The sequence below is a fragment of the Coloeus monedula genome, assembly GCF_965178545.1.
Source record: "Coloeus monedula genome assembly, chromosome: 11".
NCBI classification, from domain to species: Eukaryota; Metazoa; Chordata; class Aves; order Passeriformes; family Corvidae; genus Coloeus; species Coloeus monedula.
In genome coordinates this window covers 14,572,538-14,593,012 of record NC_138791.1, presented here as the reverse complement: position 1 = coordinate 14,593,012, position 20,475 = coordinate 14,572,538, and the positions used below count along the sequence as shown (strand labels likewise).

Here is a 20,475-nt window from a genome sequence, read left to right as displayed (position 1 = left end):
AAACAGTCCAGGGAACTGTTTCTCCCATCACCCAGATGCAAAGCACAACTCCAAAATAGAGGCACCGGCCAAAAGCTTTGTGCTTAAACCCCAATTCCAACAAACAATAACAAAATGAGTCTGGAGGAGCTCAGCTACAGAGCAAGTGTGGTCCAGAATGTTAGGTGGCATCCTGCATCCCACAAGATAGCCCTTGGCACCAAAAATGCCCTTTGCAGGAGCCAAGCACCCTGTGCCTGCCCCACCACCCAGCTGTGTTCCACTCCAAAAGCACTGTGTTTTTATCTTACTGCCAACTTCCAAGGGAATACAGTGGCTGATATACAAAGTGTTGTAAAGAATAAAAAAAGGGTTTGATTTCAGGTATCACCTGGGGATGAACCTCATTGACTCCACACACAGGCCCTATGGAGGCACAGGTTATGCCCCATCTGTAACATGTGGCACAGACAATTTGTGGACAGCCCTGGTGAGGAGGGAGAGTGCAGCAGGCCCAGGGCCAGTGGGGTGGGGTGACACATGGGGACCACCCAACCCTTCTGCCACCATTTTCACTCGATGTTCCCAAGGGAGGGAACATGCTCCAGCACTGGCAGTGTTTGCTGTGTGAGGTTGGGAAAGACAAAATCAAAGATGTTTAATAAACAGATGGAGAAACATAAAGAAAAGCAAAATGAGAAGTAGATCGACACGGGCCAGAGTCAGGTATGACTTCCGCACAATCCTGGATGAGATACAACCAAAACCAGGGTTGTTTAGGCCCTTTATTTGCCTTCTGTTTGTTTTGTGCCACAAGCTCTGGTGTAACACATTCCAGTTCCTTTCTGAAACTACAAAGGCTACAAACCCACTTTTCCCTGTAACTCCTTCTAGGTCTGTGTCCCTCCCCTGTGCCCAAACAGCAGACAGGCCCTTGTGAACAGCCCCTTCCTGGGCCTGGTCAGCCTTGAGAAGAGAGAACTGAGAGGGGACCTCATCAATGTCTGTCAGTGTCTGCAGGGAGGCTGCCAAGAAGATGAAGCAGGCTCTGCTCAGGGGTGCCAAGCAATAGGGCGAGAGACAATGAGCACAAAGATGCACAGGAAGTTCCACCTCCAGATGAGGAGAAACTTTCCCGGGCAGTGACCGCACGCAGGAACAGATTGTCCAGAGAGGCTGCGGAGTCTCCCTCACTAGAAATATTCTAGAATCATCTGAACACAACCCTGTACCCTGCGCTCTGGGATCATAGAATGGTTTTGGTTGGAAGGCGATTTTGAAGATAACCCAGTTCCAGCCTCTCTGCCATGGGCAGCGACACCTTTCACAAGACCAGGAGCCCCTTCCAACCCGGCTTTGGACACTTCCAGGAACGGGGCAGCCACTTTCCCTGGGCAACCTGCACCTGTGGCTCTGTGGCGACCGTTTCTGTGTTTGTGTGGCCACGCTGCCCTGCCTGTGGCCAGACCCGCTCCCGCCGTCCCCCAGCGCCCCCTTCACCCGCGCCTGCCACGCCGCCGCCAGGGGCCGCCCCGCGCCCGCGCCGCCTGCCCGCCAGGGGCCTCCGAGCCGCCAGGGGGCGCCGCGTGACGGAAGCGGGCGGCCGCTTCCGCCCGTCGCGGCTGAGTCACTGCGCCGCGCCGCCCTGCCCGCCCGCCGCCGAGAGCCGCCCGTCCTGTGGAGCCGCAGCCCCGCGTCCCCCGTCCCGCCGCCACCGCCATGCCGCTGGAGAACCTGGAGGAGGAGGGGCTGCCCAAGAACCCCGACCTCCGCATCGCCCAGCTCCGCTTCCTGCTCAGCCTGCGGCCCCGCGCGCCCGACCCCGCCGCGCGCGACGAGCTGATGGCGGCGGTGCGGCTGCACAGTGAGTGGGCCCTGGGGGAGGCTCTGGGGGTCGGGGGGGGCAGGGTCTGTCTGTCTGTCCGTCCGCCGGCCCCCGGCTCCGACCGTGTGTCTGTCGGGCAGCCGGGTAGGTGTCTGTGGTCATCGATCCCCGGGCAGGGGGTTGTGTACACGTCCCCCCGCAGTTCGGCATCGCTCTGCCCCCGGGACTGGCTCCCCCGGGGCATGGACAGCTCGAGAGCAGCGGGGCAGGGCGAGGGTTGGACGTGCCGGTGCCGTGCCCTGTCCCCAACTCCGACCACTCTTATGTCGTGCTGGGGTTGTAAGAGCTGTGAGTTGAGCATCACGGGCTGCCGTGCTCACAGTGGGATAAAGAGAATCATAGAACATCCTGAGCTGGCAGGGACTCACAAGGATCATCAAAGCCCAACTCTTGGTCCTGCACAATCCCACTCTGCCTAGAGCGTTGTCCAAGTGCTCTGTGAGTTCTGTCAGGCTGGTGCTGTGACCACTGCCTTGGGGAGCCTGTTCAGTGCCAGACCACGCCATATGGGGGAAGAACCTTTTCCTGATATCCAACCTAAACCTCCCCTGACACAGCTCCATGCTGTTTACTCGGGTCCTGTCGCTGATTTCCAGAGAGCAGAGATCAGCGCCTGACCCTTTACTTTATCTCACAAAGAAGTTTTGACAGCTTTGAGGTCTCCCCTCAGTCTCCTCTTCTCTTGGCTGAACACACCAGGTGATCTCAGCTGCTCCTTATACATCCCCTCCAGACCCTTCATCGTTTTCATGTCTGTCCTGTGGATGCTGTCTGACAGCTTAATGTCCTGCTGGTATTGTGGTGCCCAAAACTGCACCCAGAACTCAAGGGGAGGCCACCCCAGTGCAAGGTACAGAAAGTGCAAATGGGAGCAGTGTAAAGAGCAGTGATGAAAAAGGATCAGTGAAAGGAAGCATGAGGGGCAAGGCCTGCAGAAACAGTGGCTGTGCTGTGTCTAGATCAGCAGGTACCTGGTCATAGAAGGGGCATCTCTGGCATTGACAGTCACGTTCTTCTCGGAACAAACACACTCTCATTGTAGCAGTGAACAGCAGAACCCTTCCTGCTTCTCTTTTAGACATGGCTCCATACTATGAAGCCCTGTGCAAGTCTCTGGAGTGGCAGATGGACACGGATCTGCTGAGCAAAATGAAGAAAGCCAATGAGGAGGAACTGAAACGTCTTGACAATGAATTAGAGGATGCAGAAAAGATCTTGGGGGAGAGCGAAATCCGGGATGCAATGATGGCCAAGGCTGAGTACCTTTGCAGGATTGGGGATAAGGTTGGTGACAGCAGAGGCTTTATGGAAAATGCTGCATGGGAACCCTGTTAGCTGGGCAGGTCCCAGTGAGGGCTGGGGGATGTGCAGACTGTTTTCTCTATGGCACAGCTCACACATGGCTGGCAGATAGGGAAGGGTCTTATTGAAATTTAAATTATCCAGAAAAAAAGCAGTCCTTGAAAGAAAACTTGTTTTTTCTTGACAAGGGGAAAAGTTTGCAGATACCATTATTCACTTTCCTTGCGCCTTTAGACATTACCAAGCTATTTAGATCATACTGCTGAATTTCAAGTTACAGAGTAGATTTGCATAGTCTTTAGCTTTAAAAAATACATGAAGAACAGCTTTTCTAACTTGATTTAAACTTGGGTATGTTAAGATTATTCAGAATGCATAATGTGAAATTCACAACTACCAGTGGGAGACAACACGTGTTCTTACAGCAGGTATTTTGTCAATGTTCTGGGTGCTTTTAACATTCTTACAGTAGAAAATACTGTTTTGCCAGGAGGGAGCTCTGACTGCATTCCGCAAGACTTACGACAAAACTGTGGCCCTGGGACATCGTCTGGATATCGTGTTCTATCTGCTAAGGATTGGCTTGTTTTATATGGACAATGACCTCATCACACGGAACATTGAAAAGGCAAAAAGGTACTGCTTGGGTTTTCTGAGTGCACTAAAGCACTTTTGAAACAAGCTGTAAAAAAAGAAGTGGAAGATAAATACCTTTCTGTCCAGAAATGACTGGGACTGGTTGTGAGAGAGAATTATAGTGATGACTGGGTGTTACCTTGTTTTAGAGCACTTCCTACTCCTGGATTTTTTTAGTGGGGGGGAAGAAAAAAGAAAGGTTAAAATTTTGTGGTAGCTGTTTTCTAGCAGCTGGCTCAATTTGTATTTGTAGCCCAGCTCCCACTCCCACTTTGGGTGTGACTGGACTGTGCCAGCTGAGTCCAGCTGCTCCCAGTGGCACCCAGCTGGCTCTGTAAAGAGGGAGTTTTTCCTCTAGAAGCAAGAGTGGCATGGTGTGTTTTGGTGCCACTGTCCTTACTGTGTTCCCACTGGTAGCTTCAGTGTCTCTGTGCTCCCAGTGTTTTGAACCTCAGCAGTTCCTGTAGCAAGCTGTGGTTCCAGTCTCTCTGCTGCTGCCCTGAGACACCAAGGCAGAGGAGGTTCCCACTTCCTTTGTTGCCTTCTCAGCAGTTTTGTCTCACCCATGCCCTTCTTACAGCCACACCAATTTTGTACTGATCATTAAAAAGTGGCAACTTGTAATTTTTTTCTATGCCGCTGGTTGAGCAGCTTTGATTTTAGCAGCAAAGGCAGCGGAGATCTGTTGCCACAGTCCAGGCTGACAGTAATCACATAATGACCTGCACATCTAGAGACTGTTGTCACAGCTGAAGAGGCCATAAACTTTTCCTTTCAGCTGAAACTTGCATTGTGTAAAAGCCTCTAGCCTCTCCTGTCCCAAGGAAGCCACTTTCCTACACCAACAGATGTACAAAACCTGGGCTGTTTCTACAAGCTGTAACATAAACCAAATTATTCTTTCTCTAATCTTGTGGTATCAGTTGATTTGTACTTGTTTCATATAACTTATTACATGACATGTTTACATAAGTAAATATTCTTTGTTCTATTTTAAGTCTAATAGAAGAAGGAGGAGACTGGGACAGAAGAAACCGTCTCAAGGTGTACCAGGGCCTTTACTGTGTAGCCATTCGAGACTTTAAACAAGCAGCAGAGCTCTTCCTTGATACAGTTTCCACGTTTACATCCTATGAACTGATGGATTACAAAACCTTTGTAACATACACTGTGTATGTCAGCATGATTGCCCTGGACAGGCCTGATCTGAGGGAGAAGGTAAGGAAAGCATGTGGAAACACTGGTGCAAACTGACAGAGCCTTTCCTTAACCTGTTCATCTCGAGGCTGAAAGGGATGGTGGTTAAAGATGTGTGTTTGCTTTCAGGTGATTAAAGGAGCAGAGATCCTGGAAGCCTTGCACAGTTTGCCAGCTGTACGGCAGTATCTCTTCTCTCTTTATGAATGTCGTTATGCAGCCTTTTTCCAGTCGCTAGGTAAGGCTGAGTTACGTCCTACAACACTGTTTCAGGTGTTCCAGTTATTTGTTTCAGATCATAACACAACTTTTTTGGAGTAGCTACAGTCTAGAACTAGAGCTACATGCAGAAAAACAAACTATAGAGATTGTTTTTAACAGTGATCTAAAATTTTCTGCTTTGATTTTTCAAACAAAGAAAGACAAATTTCTCATCCAATGAGCCTTGCGAAAGGTCACATCTGATTAGGTGAAAAAACATTTTGAAGATGGCTGTGAAACACCATCTTACCTGAAGAGCCAAATCAGGAAAGCTTTGAAAGGTTTTATCTTCATAAGAACCTATAGGAGTTGTAGTCTAAAGCCCTCAAATTTCAACCTGTACGAGACATTGCATAGAAATTTTTCAGTGTTGTTCTCATTGGCTTTCTGCTCTGGTTTCTGTGTAAAAGGGTGACACCAAAGAAAAGCTTTTCAGAAAACCCTCATTCTTGCCAGTTCTCAGACTGCTTGTTTTTCTTCTGTGAAATCTAGAATACAAGAAAATGAGATATTTAGGAAAAGCAAGGAAGAACCCTTGATTTTGTAGAAGACTAGGCCTGATGAGACTGAGTTAAAGGGCAGCATCTTCCTTTTGCCGGCCTCATCCCGAGCCAAGAACTGACATTGTCAGGGAAAAAATTACTTAAGTGCCTGGAAATCCTTTTAACTAACTTAAGAGCTAGTAGCAGAGAATTAATTTTATTTCCTTATACAGGTTTGGGTAACAATGTTTTTTCAAGTAGTTACATACCAAATTCTGCTTGTTACCCAGCTCCAGGCTCCTCCTGTGGGCAGCAGATCCCGCTCTTGCCTTCAGCGAGGTGGTCCCTCTCACCCCTGAAAGAAGGATGCTGTGCTGATTACAGCCTCTCATTAGCTCTGCCACAATGTTGACTGCTCCTGGTTCCAGAACTGATACAGATTACATGAATTTACTTCTCTTAAGTGCAGAATCTCTTTCATATCCTGAAGAGTGCAAGAATACAATGTAGTTACGTTCACACATATTAACTGGTGCCATGTGTTTTATTTACATAACTGATATTTGACATTTCTTAGAAATTACTGATTTTTTTTTATTTTGCATCTTCTTTTTTTTTTCTTTTCAGCTATTGTAGAGCAAGAGATGAAGAAAGACTGGCTGTTTGCACCTCACTACCGATACTACGTGCGGGAAATGCGAATCCACGCCTACAGCCAGCTTCTCGAGTCCTACCGGTCCTTGACGTTGGGGTACATGGCAGAAGCCTTTGGAGTCAGTGTAGAATTCATAGATCAGTAAGTTCTTTGGCTTTTTCAGTTCATAGAGATCTCCCTTTATACCTTTTAAATATTTATGATGATCTCATTATGAGTAAAAATCTTTGTTCACTTGTATTCTAAATATGCCAAGTTATGTTTCTATGGAAGAGTGTGAGAAGCTGGTATTTTATTAATTACTTTGTTCTTTATATTGCTGTATTTATTGACCTCCATGTGCTATGAAACTTTAGATTTTAGAGGATAGCTTAGTTCACAGCTGTGCAAAAACTGAGCTGTTCCAACTTCGAGGATCTGCACATTTTTTGTACTCTCCCAGTCTCCCTCTCTCATTTTGCTCGGTTTCTTTTATGTGGACAGGATCTGATGTTTTTCACTTAAATCAAACATACCCTGGAGTCCCAATTTGAAATTCTTTTCTAGAATAAAATATAACAGATTTAGATTATGATAGGAACTAAGTGATGAGAGAAGTGAGAAACTTACTCTGTGTACATGAAGCACATTATTTCAAATGCCTTCACAAGAATTATTCTTGTTTCAGAGAGGTTTCAGATTTTCTAACATAGAAAACTTACAGAAATATTAAAATGCTTGAAATACTCAGAAATTAATAAGTGTTTCAAGGAAACCAAATACCGTTCAATTCAAAGGTAATTTTTTTGAGTCATACTAGTTCTTATGCTTTCCAGTAATTTATTATGAGTTGTAACTTGTCTTACTGTTGAGCACAGGAACATTTTCTTCTACCATCAGTGCTGTAGATCACCAGTTGATTAAACAAAACAATAACAATAAAATTTTTAAAAGCATTTGAAAAAATTAAATATTATTGAGATACTTTTCTAATTAATTTCTAATTAATTGACTGGCATGACAATATTTACCTCAGGATAAATTCCAAACAGGCACACTGCATGACTGCTGCCTTTGGATTTGAAGAGTAGTTGGTACAAAGCTCAGTGACAAGTTTCACTAACTCAAGTACAACACTTTGGCCTGAGAAGAAAGAACTACGAGGTTTTGTGTTCAGGTCAGGTCACGAAAATGATTATTTTTGGGTGCAATGTCCAAGGCTTAGTATGATGAGGATGCCTAAGATACCTTATGAAGATCCATAGGCTGTTGCTTCAGAAATACAGCAGCAGTTTCAGTGCTCTTAGGTCTGCAAGTCCCTGGTGAAACCAGATTTAACCAACTTTTTTTTTTCTTTAGGGAGCTTTCAAGATTTATTGCAGCTGGGCGATTGCACTGCAAAATAGACAAAGTAAATGAGATTGTAGAAACTAACAGGTATGTAATAGTTCCTAGAGGTTGTTTTTGACAGACCAGTTGAATTCTATATATTTTGATGACATTTACTACAGAAATGTTTAGTGCCTTGGTATAAATAATATTCTTAGTTCTAACCCCTTTTTTTTCCCTATGATTCCTAGGCCTGATAGCAAGAATTGGCAGTACCAAGAAACCATCAAGAAAGGAGATTTGCTGCTAAACAGAATTCAGAAACTTTCCCGAGTAATTAATATGTAATTTTTTTAATGCAAGGGAATGCAAAATTTAGATGTTTAAAACATTTTGGAAGTAACCTATAAATATATTGTATAACTTGATATACTATAGGGAAAAGAATAACTAGTAAGGAAGGTAGTGTTTTAACTTTCCACTTCATTATGTACACACTGTTCTGTTCTGGTGTATGGAACCCAGTTCATTTATTAAATGTATGATACCATTGGTGATCTCTTGTAATAGACTTTGTTCCTTTCCTTGCCTGTGTATCCAGTGTTCAATATTGAACAGCAAACCTGTGAACACCAAGAACTTATGGCCATTTTATGCTTGCTTTTTTAGAACTTCTGTATTGGAATCAGAGGTGAAAACAATCAGTTGCATAATAGTAAAGTGGCCAAAAATTTTAGTGAAGAGTGCACACTGTCTAGATAGGACAGAGTCTTGTGATGAAGGGATTACAGCTTAAGGGAGAAGGAATAAGGATGCAAGTGATTGGGGTGAAGCAGTAATATAAGCACAGAAACTGCGGGACTAAAACTTTGGGAACATCTATAACAAAAGTAGCCTCTCTTTATTTTTTTGCTAACTGTTGAAAAGGAAGTCACCACATGAACAAAGCATTACATTTGTAATTATTGCCTGAGTTAGATTTGCAGATGTCAGTGATGGTGGGAGCTGGGGAAGGGACTACTGCAGTTTGACAGGACTGATCAAGTACCACAGGGGTTACAGTTCCTTTCTTCACAGCTGCTGAGGAATGAATGTCTCACTAGGTTGCTGCCATGCTGATGACATATGGTTTCTGGCATGGCAGAGCCTCCAGCAGCAGCTATTTACCCTGCTGGCCTGCCTTGAAGGTTTTTTTCCCTCCTCTCAAAGAAGGTCTGTGAGTGAGTTCTGTGAGCTTTCGATGCCACTGCATTTGGAACAGAACCCATTTACAACCTGTATGCATTGCAGCTTCAGTGCTGGAAGGAACCCCAGCAGGTAGATGTACCCAAAGAGCAATCCAAGCAAAGCTACCGTGCCACAGACAGGACAGTATGGAATTTCCCCTGCCCACCCCTCCCACTGCAAGATCATAGAGGGTCTCCTGTCCTGAAATCACTGCTGCCTGCCTGAGGTTGGACTCCTTGGTGCTGAGGGGCCATTACTATTCTCTGATGAACTGTTCTGAAACCCGAAATACAACCTCATGATTTTTGGTTTTCTTTTACTACTTACTGGAAACGGTTTTGGTTGTTTCCCTCTCCAAGAAGCAGCTACTTAGCCAGAGTTTAAAGATTTAAATTTCAGACAGTACTAATTACTTCTTCAGAATAGGCAGAGTAATAATCAAGAACTCTAGTTTACCCTGTGGTCAGCTATGAATCTGTTTTGTGTGTTCACACACATACCATTTCCTGTAAAGTTTTAGTTGAACCCAATATTCAGAGTTTTCAGACCTGCCTCTCTTCGTTTTTGTAGATCCATGACTTGCCAGATAAGTAGAGCCAGCTAGGAAGACTTAAATCAGTCTGACTTCCAGGAACATCTTTTCCACCTTCCATAGATGCAGGTGTGAAGCCTATCAGAAAACCATACTGTATTCATGTCTTCACTGAATTGAGGAATTTCTATTTGATCCACAAATAAATTTTCTTTTCTAGCATATTTATACATGAACTGGCCTTAATTAACTACACCAAAGCTTCCATTCAGCATATATATTAGCATGTATTTTTTTAACTGTAAGGTAAAGAGAATAGAAACGTACTCAAGAAAATTGGGCTAACAGGGGCTTCATGCATTCCAGAGAAATCTTGCTGCTCTCTTGGTGTAGGTAAGAAGAGCAGAAAAAAAGGGAAATCTCTACTCTGTGTGGAAAATAAAAGCATTGCTAAAGAGTTTTAGTGCTCTAAGATACTTGCAGAGCTATCAACCATTTTATCATAACCATGGCTATCATCCAGTGGGAGCAGAGCATTTCAGAATCCGGTGTTCTCTGCTCAGGTGGGTGAAAAGTAATGTTCCAAACAGAAGTGCACAATTCTACCACAGCAAAGACACCCCCTCTTTAAAGATCCCAACTTGCCTCACACATTCCCTGATTTCAGCCTACGTTCTGCAAAAGAGGATCCAGGGAGAGCCTGGAGATCTTCTGGGCAAAGATTTTTGTGCCACGGCCTGGCAGGAAAGAGTCACAGCAATTTTAGCTGAACTTTTTAAGGCTTTGTGAAGCAGTTCATCTTCTCAGCGATGCCAGATAGTGGTGGGATAAAAATCTGGGAAAAGTGAAAGGCAACACCTGCTGAAGCCCACAGCTGGAGGCACACAGTTCAGCCAGAGCAGCTGTTCACACTGTTCTCCTGAAAAAAAAATTAAAAAGCAATCTGATACATAGGTTTTCCAAAGAGTAGGAATGCTGAGGGGCACAGGGTGGTCAAGCCTTGAGCTGATCAAGGGCATAATCTTGTCTGTTCAATTAACTGCCTTCTTCCATCTGCATGTCAAATCAGAAGCATTAGAATTTCTACTTCCTGAAATAATTTCAAGTTAATTTTTACTGTCCCATGGTCATGTTAGTTTTATCTTCCATTTACCTGATCTCATGATTTCCCTTTACTTAACTCTGATTGTGAGCAGCACTCCAGACACAGATGTTGCTGTCTCACTTTTGACACCTTTCCATTGATTTACAGTCCACATGCCAAAATTGTACATTGTCTCTTGTAATTTAAGCTTGGGCAGTTCCTTGAGCTAATGCCCTTCTCCAATTTTGCTTTGCAAGGCTGACTTCACCATCGCTACAAGGCAAGCCAGAACCAGACAGAGATTTCAAGCCGCAGCTTGAACCTCTCTCTGCAGCATTCGTTCCCTGCACTAATGGTGGGGAAGCAGGTGGGAAGGGCAGGAGATGGGCTGGTTTAGGATTTGTTAGTAAAGCTCTGCTACAAAACACTTGAAATTAAGTTTCTGTGCAAGTTTCTGTGCAGTTTCTGCCTCACCTGCCAACACCTCTGATGCTTCTCTCACTAACACTGGCCTCCAGAGCTCAAGGTCCAACCTTGCAAGCAAGGGAAAAGGCAGCTGCTTCAGGAAAATGTCACCTGTCATGGACAGGAAAGGACTCTAGTGAAGGGACCTCAGCTGCAAAATGGAGGACAAAAAACTTCCAGCACTGTCAAAGACCACTGAACCCAAGCAGCAACAACACAGTCCCTGCTGATGCTGAAGAAAACTTTTGTATCAATTTGAACACAAATATCAACACCAGCTGTTTCTCATAGGCTTGGACAAAGCTTTACTGCATTTCTCAGGCCATTTTTCCACCTTGGCAATAAAGTTTCAATCCACATTAGTTTGAACAACTTTCGTAAAGGTTTTTGAGATTCCCCTGAAGTTTGTTGGGTCAGAAAAAACACAAGCATATGCCACTTTTCCATAACAAAGCTCCCATGCTGCTTGTCAGGAACGAATCCAGCAGCTAACACAGCTCTGAGCCAAAGCACTGAAAAAAGCATCCAGTCAAAATACGAAGTCCCATGGTGGATCCTACAAGCCACATGTATTTGATTATTTGTTGCAGCAGAACATGATAATAATGAACCAACAAAAGCCAGTGACAAGCTGTCCTTTGGGTTGTCTTGGTAGTCCGAGTAAACAAGGCACCCATGGACTGCTCTGGCCTTCAGAGAGCCTGAGGGCACCTGGCCAACTTCCCACCCTTCATCCTGAGCTGCATGGGCAGAACCAGGGTCAAAATTTTCTGCCAAAGTCAGGTTGTAGCCTTTGAGCCCAACACTGCTCCACCAGGGGAAAGCCAACACCTTCGGGCTCCCAGGACACATCTCCCCAGCTTTGATACTAAATGGAAAGGGTGCTGACAAGATGCACAAACCACACAGGGAACCTCTGATCCTGGGGTTTCATCGCATGCACTGGCAGTCTCCTACATCACCAAGTAACTGTCCCAAATATAAACTGTCCTATGAGACAATCACAGATGGGAAGGAAACTGTTTTCCACCCATTCAGGAACATCTGTGCTCACTGAGTTCTACTTCAGTACCTGGTCGGACAGCATTTTTCATCACTAACCCCTTTAGTGAACCAAGTCACCACAAGAGAGAACCCATGGAGCAGCTTGGCTCTGCCCCAGGGTCTGGGCTCCCTGGCACTGCACTGCACCAAATGCAGCAAAGGAAGGGTAGAGGGAGGATGCTCCAATCCCACTGAGCTCCAAGATACCTCTGAGAACTCGGGGTTACACAGGGTGAATGCACCTTTTTTTCCTCTTTCTTCACCTTGCCAGTTTTACGGGACATTGAACCCTGTATTAGATGCAGTAAAATGCAGAGTTATTCCTTCACCGTTGAAGCACTCGGAGTTACAAACCTGCCTGAACATGATGCCAAGCACAGAGCTCTGCTCAGCTGCACAAACGCCCGACTCCCGTGTGCTCTGGCCTGTGGTCTCTTGTACAGCTCAGCACAACCAGCTGAAGTGCCAGCAGCTCATGCAGAATGGTACAGGTGGTAGAAATGCTACTAGGAAGGAAAAGGATTTGCAAGAAGGCAAGACAAAAAAAGAAATAAAAATTACTCAGTAATGCAAAAAGTAAATGTAAAACTACTAGAGGTGCTTATTATAAAAAGACAAAGCAGAACTTGCCTGTTGTCTGAACCCCTTTTATAGCTTGTAGCATTTATTCCAAACATTAAGAAAAACTTGTTATAAGAGGGGAAAAAACCCAAACCAAAGCAAAATAGAGACAGAATAAAGGAAGCTTTGCCACAGATGTCACTCTGAAGTCCTGTACCACTAAGAGGAGTTTAACCGGTTTTACCAACCGCTCCGAAGTCGCCCACGACACGCGAGTCCTGAGTCACGTGCAGAGAAAAGCTCTGCAGTAGTGTTCAACCTGCTGAATTCACACACTGGATCTTCAAACTGTGAAAACACAGAAGACACTTTTTTGGAAGGAAAAAAAAAAAAACAGGAAACACAACTCAACAACCACACCTGGGGCTGTAAAAGCTGCTGCTCATTATTCTGATTAGAAAATTATATTATAAAGTGTGAACCTTAAGTACCAGAAGGTCCTTTGCACACAAAAATGCTGCAGAGCCCACAGAGACACTGCTCAAAACCAGGTACCAACCCCCTGTAGGATGGGAAAGCTCTGATCCTACTGGGCTGATTCGTGATGCCAAGGGACAGTGACAGAATTTGACCACATCCAATTCTCTGAAATTAGTTCACATAGGCACTGATACAGATAATGTTTTCCTTTAATAGTGAAGGATTTTATAATGAAGCAGAAACATATAATATATTCCATGCAACCAACCTCATTTATTGAAAAGTCCTAACTTTATTGCCTTGTTTAGTAACATGTTTGTTCAACAAACTAATCTTTTTCATGAAGCAAAGCACAACTTTTTCTTATAAATAGTATAAATTATTTTATTTACAGAAACTTGTTACAAAACAAATAGACTATATATTTATTTTTCTTTTAAATATCCAAAGTAATTTTTCTATCCCATGACATTTGTTCATGTACTATACAGCAGCCAACACAGAGTTCAGCTGATCAGATGCTCTTGATTATGTATACAAATTATCAAACTATTCACACATTTTACACAGGAGATTGCTTTTAGAACCAGGCTCAACACCGAGCAAGATGCTTCCAAGGCCTACATTCACATTGACATTATGTAGTGCTCATTTCAAAATTATCTTTAAAACGTAAAATATCTCACACAAAAGGTAAAAATTATTATTTTCTGCCGAACAGTGAAACATTTAAGAATCTTTCTAAGCCCAATTCCCTCCTCCAGGACAGAATGAGTAAAAGACGAGAGATTCCTTGGCAAGAGAACTTTTACAGGAAGACAACTGCCTTAGAAATGTCATTTGGAAATCACATCTTTTTTTTTTTCATGGTTTTTAGAGGTACTTACTTGGGGTTTTTTGTTTGTTTTGGAATACCAACAATTTTGAACATTTTCTAAATTATTTGATTAATGAATATTGCTCCCTCCCCTTCTTAAAATGAGACAGTTAAATAAACTGCTGGTTAAAACTATATTTCAAACCCTTGGCAGTATACTAAATATGAGTTATCAATGGGATTGTTCCAACACAAGGTATTCGAATTAAAAGATTATACAAAAGTTACCAGCATAATTTGCTTTCTTTTGTCAATCCATCTCATTAATATCAGAAAAATAGATGTACGTATGTGTGTATATATATACACACACATATCTATTATATATAGGTGGAAAAAGCAAGCTCCAAAATTTCAACTGAACATTCAAGTCTTTTAAGGAGAAGCTGTCTAAACAGTCCAAGCTTAGAACTAGTTATATCAGGCACTTTCAGTTTTTCCATTAGTTTTAAACCACATGAGACCCACACGGATGCACACGCGCACACACACACACACGAACACTAAAAAAAGAGAAGCAGTGTGTCACTTAACTAAATGGATCTTCTGGGAATCAGGCAACTGATAAGCAATGCCATATCAACCACGTGGGCTCTGGGCTCCTGAGGCAGGACCCGGCTGCAGGACCCAGGCGATCCTTGGCGTGGATCCACCCACTCCCAAGACAGGGCAAAGGGACACAGCTTTCACAAAACGGAGGCATCCCTTACATTGCAAAGTAGGCATGTTTACTATTGGCTTGGCAGTGAACCACTTCAAATTATAAAAAGGTATTTGCTTTTTTTTTTTTAATTAATTAATAAATAAATACTAGATGATCTCAATTGTACCAAAACTGGATATAAGAAAAAAAGACCTGTGCAAAAATACATATTTAAATATGTACAATCAATTAACAAAATATGTCTTCTGAAATAGGGATACTTCAATATTTATAATAGAACAAGAAATTCCAAAATAAAGATACAAAAGTATGTTTTTTTTTCTTGTATAATTCTTTGTTCATCATTGCAGCAATTTTTTAGGTTAAGAAAACTGCAGGAGTCATAATGAGAAGTTGGAAAGACTATAAAAACTGTATCTCTTAAATTAATACCAAAATCTGTCTAGAAACAACCCAGCCACTGCAAATTCAATTTTGCAAGGAAAATTAATTTTAAGCTTCCTTAATTATTTACAGTAAGAACTATGTAACAATAAAAGCTTCAGGAACAATGTTCTGCTTATAACCAAATCTAAAACATAATTATTTAGAGCAGGTCTATAAGAGCAGACAGAATTTATGCTCGGACTCTTTGCACCCAGTGGCTCAAGCCCACACGGCGCAGGTGGCTGCACACACTGGCTCTGCAGGAGCAGCCATCAGGAATTCACTTTGTACACATCTGCGTGCTACTGAAGGAGCGCAAATTTGCCATTTTGCTTTCAGATCAACAGAACCTTAAAAACCAGAGGAGAGTTCGATCACAAACTCGCCAGTGTCCAATCTTGCTGAATTTTTGTTTCCTTTACCTTTGTTTCTACCAAGAGTCAAATTGCACTTGTGACTGATGCTATCCTGAAGTGGAAGCTCTGCCCCAGGGACTTCATCAGAGCATGGATTTCTTTCCAAATGTGCAGGATTTAATACACTTGGATTTATCTTTGTGGCGTTTCACTTCGGTTCCTTTTACGTTAAACCAATGCACAGTTCTAACAATCCTTTCAACAGGGCACCCTATTAAATATGAATCCTTTTGTTCCTGAAAAGTTGTCTATTTTTTTTTTTTAAAGTTTGCATAATAAGAGTCTCTAGTACATTGCTTTCTCAGTGTGATCTTTTGTATCAATTCAAAGCTAAAGTGTCTGCATAGAGGCTTCTTGTTGTTTTGCTGTATAACAATGATTTCATAGGAAGTTCAGGAGAAACTGAAAGCGTCGTTAGGTAAACAACTAAGCAACTGCTACTCAGAGTGGCTTTGGATTCCCTGATGTACTTACTACTTGCCACCAGAATGGGGAGAAGGCTGGGCTACATGGATAGCTGGACAGGCTCAGATTGTCTCTTCTCAGCAATAGCTGGTGCCCTTTTAAGGCAGAAAAAAAAAATCTTCTTGATTAGGATTTCATCTTCCTTTGCTTTGCCCCCTTAATAAAAGTTTAGTCAGTTTTGAGCCTTTACCTGATGTTTAAAAACTTAACAAAAACATCCAGATGAGTCAAACCATAATACAATGAGCCCTTTAGTGGAATTCATTTTTAAGGTGTTTGGAAGCAAGACAAAATGCCTCATAAAAATTGGCTGGATTATACAAAACTGTAAAACCCTCCATGCTCATAAGGCCTGGGTGGGCCTGGGATGACTGTGATGCACAAACCAGCGCTTCACAGTGAACTCTGCCATCAAATTGGCATTTATTCCAGAATTTGACTAAAAAAAAGGTCTTACTGAGTGGTAGAAGGCGTCACACATCAACAATTTCATTACACAAACAAGGCAGAAAGAAACTGACTTTTATGGTTGTTAGAAAATACTTAAATATTTTAAAAACTTAGTTTTAAAAGGGCTAGTTTTATCAGCTGGAAGAGGAAGACAAATCCAGCCTAATTTCACCAATACAGTTATTTTTTTAAAAAAAACCAAAGGCCTGTGGTATACAGTAGAGGTCAATAAATATGTTCTTTGGGCATAGAGTGTTAGAGGTTATTTGCCTTTGTCTGCTTGATATTTTTGGAATTTTTAAAGAACAAAATTAGCTTTTCTTCCACAATCAAATCTCATTCGTAAGAGTAGAAAATAGGTTTTGTATCACACAAATATGACATTTTTATGCTTATTTTCTGAGCAATGGCCTCAAACAAGTTTTTCTGGTTTTGTTGGGTTTGTTTTGTTTTAAAACTCCTGATAGCTTCTTATCCCAAATTACCTGCAAAAGGCTGGGCAAAACAGACTATTTTTTGAATTGTGCTGTACTTTATATTCCATTAAAGGAACATTGCTATAAAAACACTAAAGCCATTCCCTTCTTGAGGGCTTCTTTCCATTGTGCCTCACACATTTTTTCCCCTTGTCACAGGGTCCTCTCCATTGAGGGTGTCTGTCTGGTTAGCTATCACCTACAAAAAGACACCATCAGTATAAAAATAAGTCCACAGTAATGTTTATTTCCCCCCAGAAAACATTCGTTTGCCCAGCCAAACTATGTCGAATAGTGGCAAGATGATGTAGTCCTGTAAGGAAAATCTCACAGATTTGTAGCAAACAGTCCAGACCACTGTTAACACTGATAAGAGCAATTATGTGGCTGAACTTCATCCAGTGTCCATTTCTAGTATATTCGCTGCTACAGACATGGCTTCAGGGAAATTCCTTGTTTAAGTGACAGTCCAGTAGATTTCCACACCTGAGGACCATGGGAAGTTGGGAAAACTCAAGGCATCTTGGAGTCCAGAAATCCAGATGGAGGTTTTGCTTGTAGTAAAAACTGTCCAGTTTGTTTCTCACCATGGTGCCTTCAGCTATCAGGGACGGGCCTTCGGCTTGGGGGCAAGAAAAGAGAGAAGGATCAGGGAGGCAGGCTGTCAGAGGCACTGAAATCAAACACATTTTGTGGCTAACAAGGGCATATTTGGGGGAAAATCTCAGGCACAAAGCAACCTTGACAACATGAGGTTGGCCTCTCTGAGGCTTGACAATCCTCAACTAAACCTCTTCAAAGTTATAATGGTTTCAGGCATGATTTCCTTCTTAATTCACTCAAATTATATTTCTCCTTTACTTATATTGCATAGTTGAAATAGTAATTATTAGGTAAGTCCAAAAATAAATTCAGCCACCTGAAGGCTTTTCTTGGTTAAGTAAACACACATAAAGGTAAAAATCTTCCTCCGCGGTTGAAACTGAAAATTAAGAAACCATTCTGAAAAAGCTCTTACTGACCTCCTGGCTCTCCAGCTACAGAAACTTCAGGTTTTTAGCAGCAGAGAAAAAAAGGTTTCTTGGATTTTTAATCCTGAACACACTACTTTTCCAGTGAGATTTGTTCAAAAAAAATCAAAACTCCAAACTAATTTTTAAAATTGGATCTTACATATTTATGAGATCTGCTCCCTTTATAGCATAACTGTTTGCCTTACCAACTAAAAAGGTTTATTATCTGATTTATTATATTTAATCTTATTATTACTAAGAAGTTAGTCAATGACATCTTGGGATAAGAGGCTTATATTATCACAGTTCTGTTATCAGCATCATTATGTTCCATTTTGTAAAATGTTTATTCCTGACACAAACAAGGAGTCAGGCTGAGGCACACAGCTCAGCTCCACGGCAGGCTGGAAATTTCACTTTTAAAATTAAGGTTTAAAAATACAAGGAATGAATTTTATCTGAAAGCAATTCACAGGCAACAGCATCTAAGGAACTTGAAACATCCCATTTAAGGTTTCTTTCATAACGTGTAGCTTTTTTATTTAGAACATTTATAAAAGTCTTGCGTAAATGCACTCTAAGAACACTCAAAATGAGTAGTGGACAAAGAGAAGAGCTACCTTTTACTTGAGCAGGATCTGGAACTGACTACCTATTTAATACTTAAGAGAACACATGTACAAGCATGTGAGGAGGCATTTCATGCTGGCTTAGTTTGAGACAAGATTTCCTACCTGATGAAACAGAGAACTGTTCATCAGTCCTTGCGTCCCTGGGATTGCACCAGTATGTTTTGCATGAACATTGTTCACCGATGTCAATTTGGCAACTTTGTTTGATTTGCTGCTGCTGCTGTTGATGCTGCTTGAACCAGGTGAGCACTTTCTTTTCTTTCCTATTAATTTGTCAAGGGAAGTATGTGAATGTGAAAAACTACTGTGTGAATTTACAGTCAGCTCACTAGACTGATGAACAAATGGCCCTAAGGAGAGTGTGGAGTCACTGCTGTTCATCATCACACTCATTCTCTTTATGGATTCTGCAGGGCTCCCGGTTGGAGGACCCCTCCCTGATTGGTCATGTTTGAGGCTAACAGAGTTAGCTTTGCTAGTCATACAGTTGAGGCCAACACTGTGGGACGAAGCTGTCACTGATGGATGATAGGAGGTCCCAGAGTTAACCACACAGTTTTTTCTAAAGGACTCTGTGGAATGAGAAGGTGCGAGCAGTGCGGAACTGTTTTTACGCTTCTTTCCTGAGCCGCTGCTGCTACTGACGCTGCCGGTGCTGTTACAGGTGCCACTGCCAGCAGAAGATTCCTTAGGTTTAAAAGATTTGCTGGATTTCATTTTCTGAGGTTTGCTGGGCATAGGTGAAGGTACAGAGGAAAGCACTGTAGGCATTGAAGGGGATGAAGACACTTGTCTTGATTGCATACTGCAGACAGGATCCACTGCACCCAAAGCAGCGGGACTGGCATTTAGTGTCGTCCCATGGGATGGTACCGATTTGTTGTTCAGAGACACACAGGAAGGAGAGACCAACGCTGGCGATGACATAACTGTGGTGGGTAAGAGGAACCCTGCTGCACTGACACCATGCTGAGAAGCAGGCATCGAGTTTGTCCGATGCGGGGCACGGATTGATGCTGTGTTACTAGATGCTGGAGGAATTTTCCTGCAGGTGAACAGAAAAACACAGATAAAACCCCACATTCTTCAGGCTAATATCCAGTCTAACAATGCTACCTTAAAATGATTGTATCTTGGGGTTAATTAATGCCTTTGCAAGATTTTATTAAACTGATAGTTAATTCTTGCAAAAAACGTAAAGAACAGAACATCAACCTTCAGTCTGAACACAAGATTATTGTTATTTAACTAGAATCACAGGTTCCATGTACTTCTACAAACACCAAGAAGAATAAGAACTCTTTCATTTCTACTCACTTCCACATCTGTGAATTAAGATGCTTCTCCAGCATGAAGTCAAGTGCACATCGAATATGGTTCCACCGCTTGTCAAACACGTAATAACCTCTTCCAATTTGCTGACTACCAAATGTGCAAAACTGGAAAGACATGATTTTTATTGGTGTTTTCTGCTTTCAATGACAACTCTCTGAATAACAATTTGTTTATAATAAATATGCTTTTAGATGTTTAAGTAGAGGATAAAAAAACCACAAATTAGAGTTTTTATGTCTATGGCCTAACAACTATTTTGAATTTTTGGCCTTGATATATTGAGACAATTTTCTCTCTTCTGATATTCCCATATTTAATAGAAGAAGCCAAATTTGAATTCCTCTGATTGAACAGAGGAGATTAGCAGTACGTCTTTTTATGTATAAACGTTACACAGACACACACATATTTATGTAACATCTACTTCTGAGGACCTACCAGCTATCTGCTAGAAGTCTGTTTAAAAAAAAAAAGGGTATAATTTGACATCCAGGCTAGGCAATAAATTTGCTTTTAGTTAGACTAACTAACTTTTGTCAAGATTAAAATATTAAAATACCTTACTGCTACCTTTAATGTGACATTGGTAACTTGAGTAAAAAAATGTGTGTGGGTGTGGAGGG

At 42.3% G+C, this 20,475-nt stretch overlaps 2 protein-coding genes across 5 annotated transcripts in view; one reads left to right on the top strand and one right to left on the bottom strand.

Annotated features, from left to right (window-relative positions):
• Positions 1 to 1,590: 1,590 nt before the first annotated feature.
• Positions 1,591 to 8,260, top strand: PSMD6 (proteasome 26S subunit, non-ATPase 6). Its single transcript, XM_082288502.1, has 8 exons — positions 1,591 to 1,843; positions 2,943 to 3,148; positions 3,657 to 3,802; positions 4,801 to 5,020; positions 5,129 to 5,237; positions 6,370 to 6,538; positions 7,736 to 7,813; positions 7,957 to 8,260. The coding sequence occupies exons 1-8, from the start codon at positions 1,699 to 1,701 to the stop codon at positions 8,051 to 8,053; spliced, it is 1,170 nt and encodes a 389-aa protein (XP_082144628.1). The 5' UTR covers positions 1,591 to 1,698; the 3' UTR covers positions 8,054 to 8,260.
• A 5,262-nt stretch (positions 8,261 to 13,522) lies between these two features.
• The window catches only part of ATXN7 (ataxin 7), an 88,447-nt gene continuing 81,494 nt past the window's right edge, over positions 13,523 to 20,475 (bottom strand). For all 4 annotated transcript variants that reach the window (XM_082289111.1, XM_082289110.1, XM_082289112.1 and 1 more), the window contains 3 exons: positions 19,835 to 19,956; positions 18,620 to 19,562; positions 13,523 to 17,494 (listed from right to left, as the gene is read on the bottom strand). In XM_082289111.1, the coding sequence (XP_082145237.1) occupies positions 17,477 to 17,494; positions 18,620 to 19,562; positions 19,835 to 19,956 (1,083 nt within the window). In that variant the 3' untranslated portion in view covers positions 13,523 to 17,476. The remainder of the gene's footprint in view (positions 17,495 to 18,619; positions 19,563 to 19,834; positions 19,957 to 20,475) is intronic.

Excerpts from the sequence above, each read along its gene's own strand:
- PSMD6 (XM_082288502.1), top strand. The coding sequence starts at position 1,699 with ATGCCGCTGGAGAACCTGGAGGAGGAGGGGCTGCCCAAGAACCCCGAC. Across the intron at positions 3,803-4,800 it reads AACATTGAAAAGGCAAAAAG|TCTAATAGAAGAAGGAGGAG; the intron begins GTACTGCTTGGG and ends TTCTATTTTAAG. Across the intron at positions 5,021-5,128 it reads GGCCTGATCTGAGGGAGAAG|GTGATTAAAGGAGCAGAGAT; the intron begins GTAAGGAAAGCA and ends GTTTGCTTTCAG.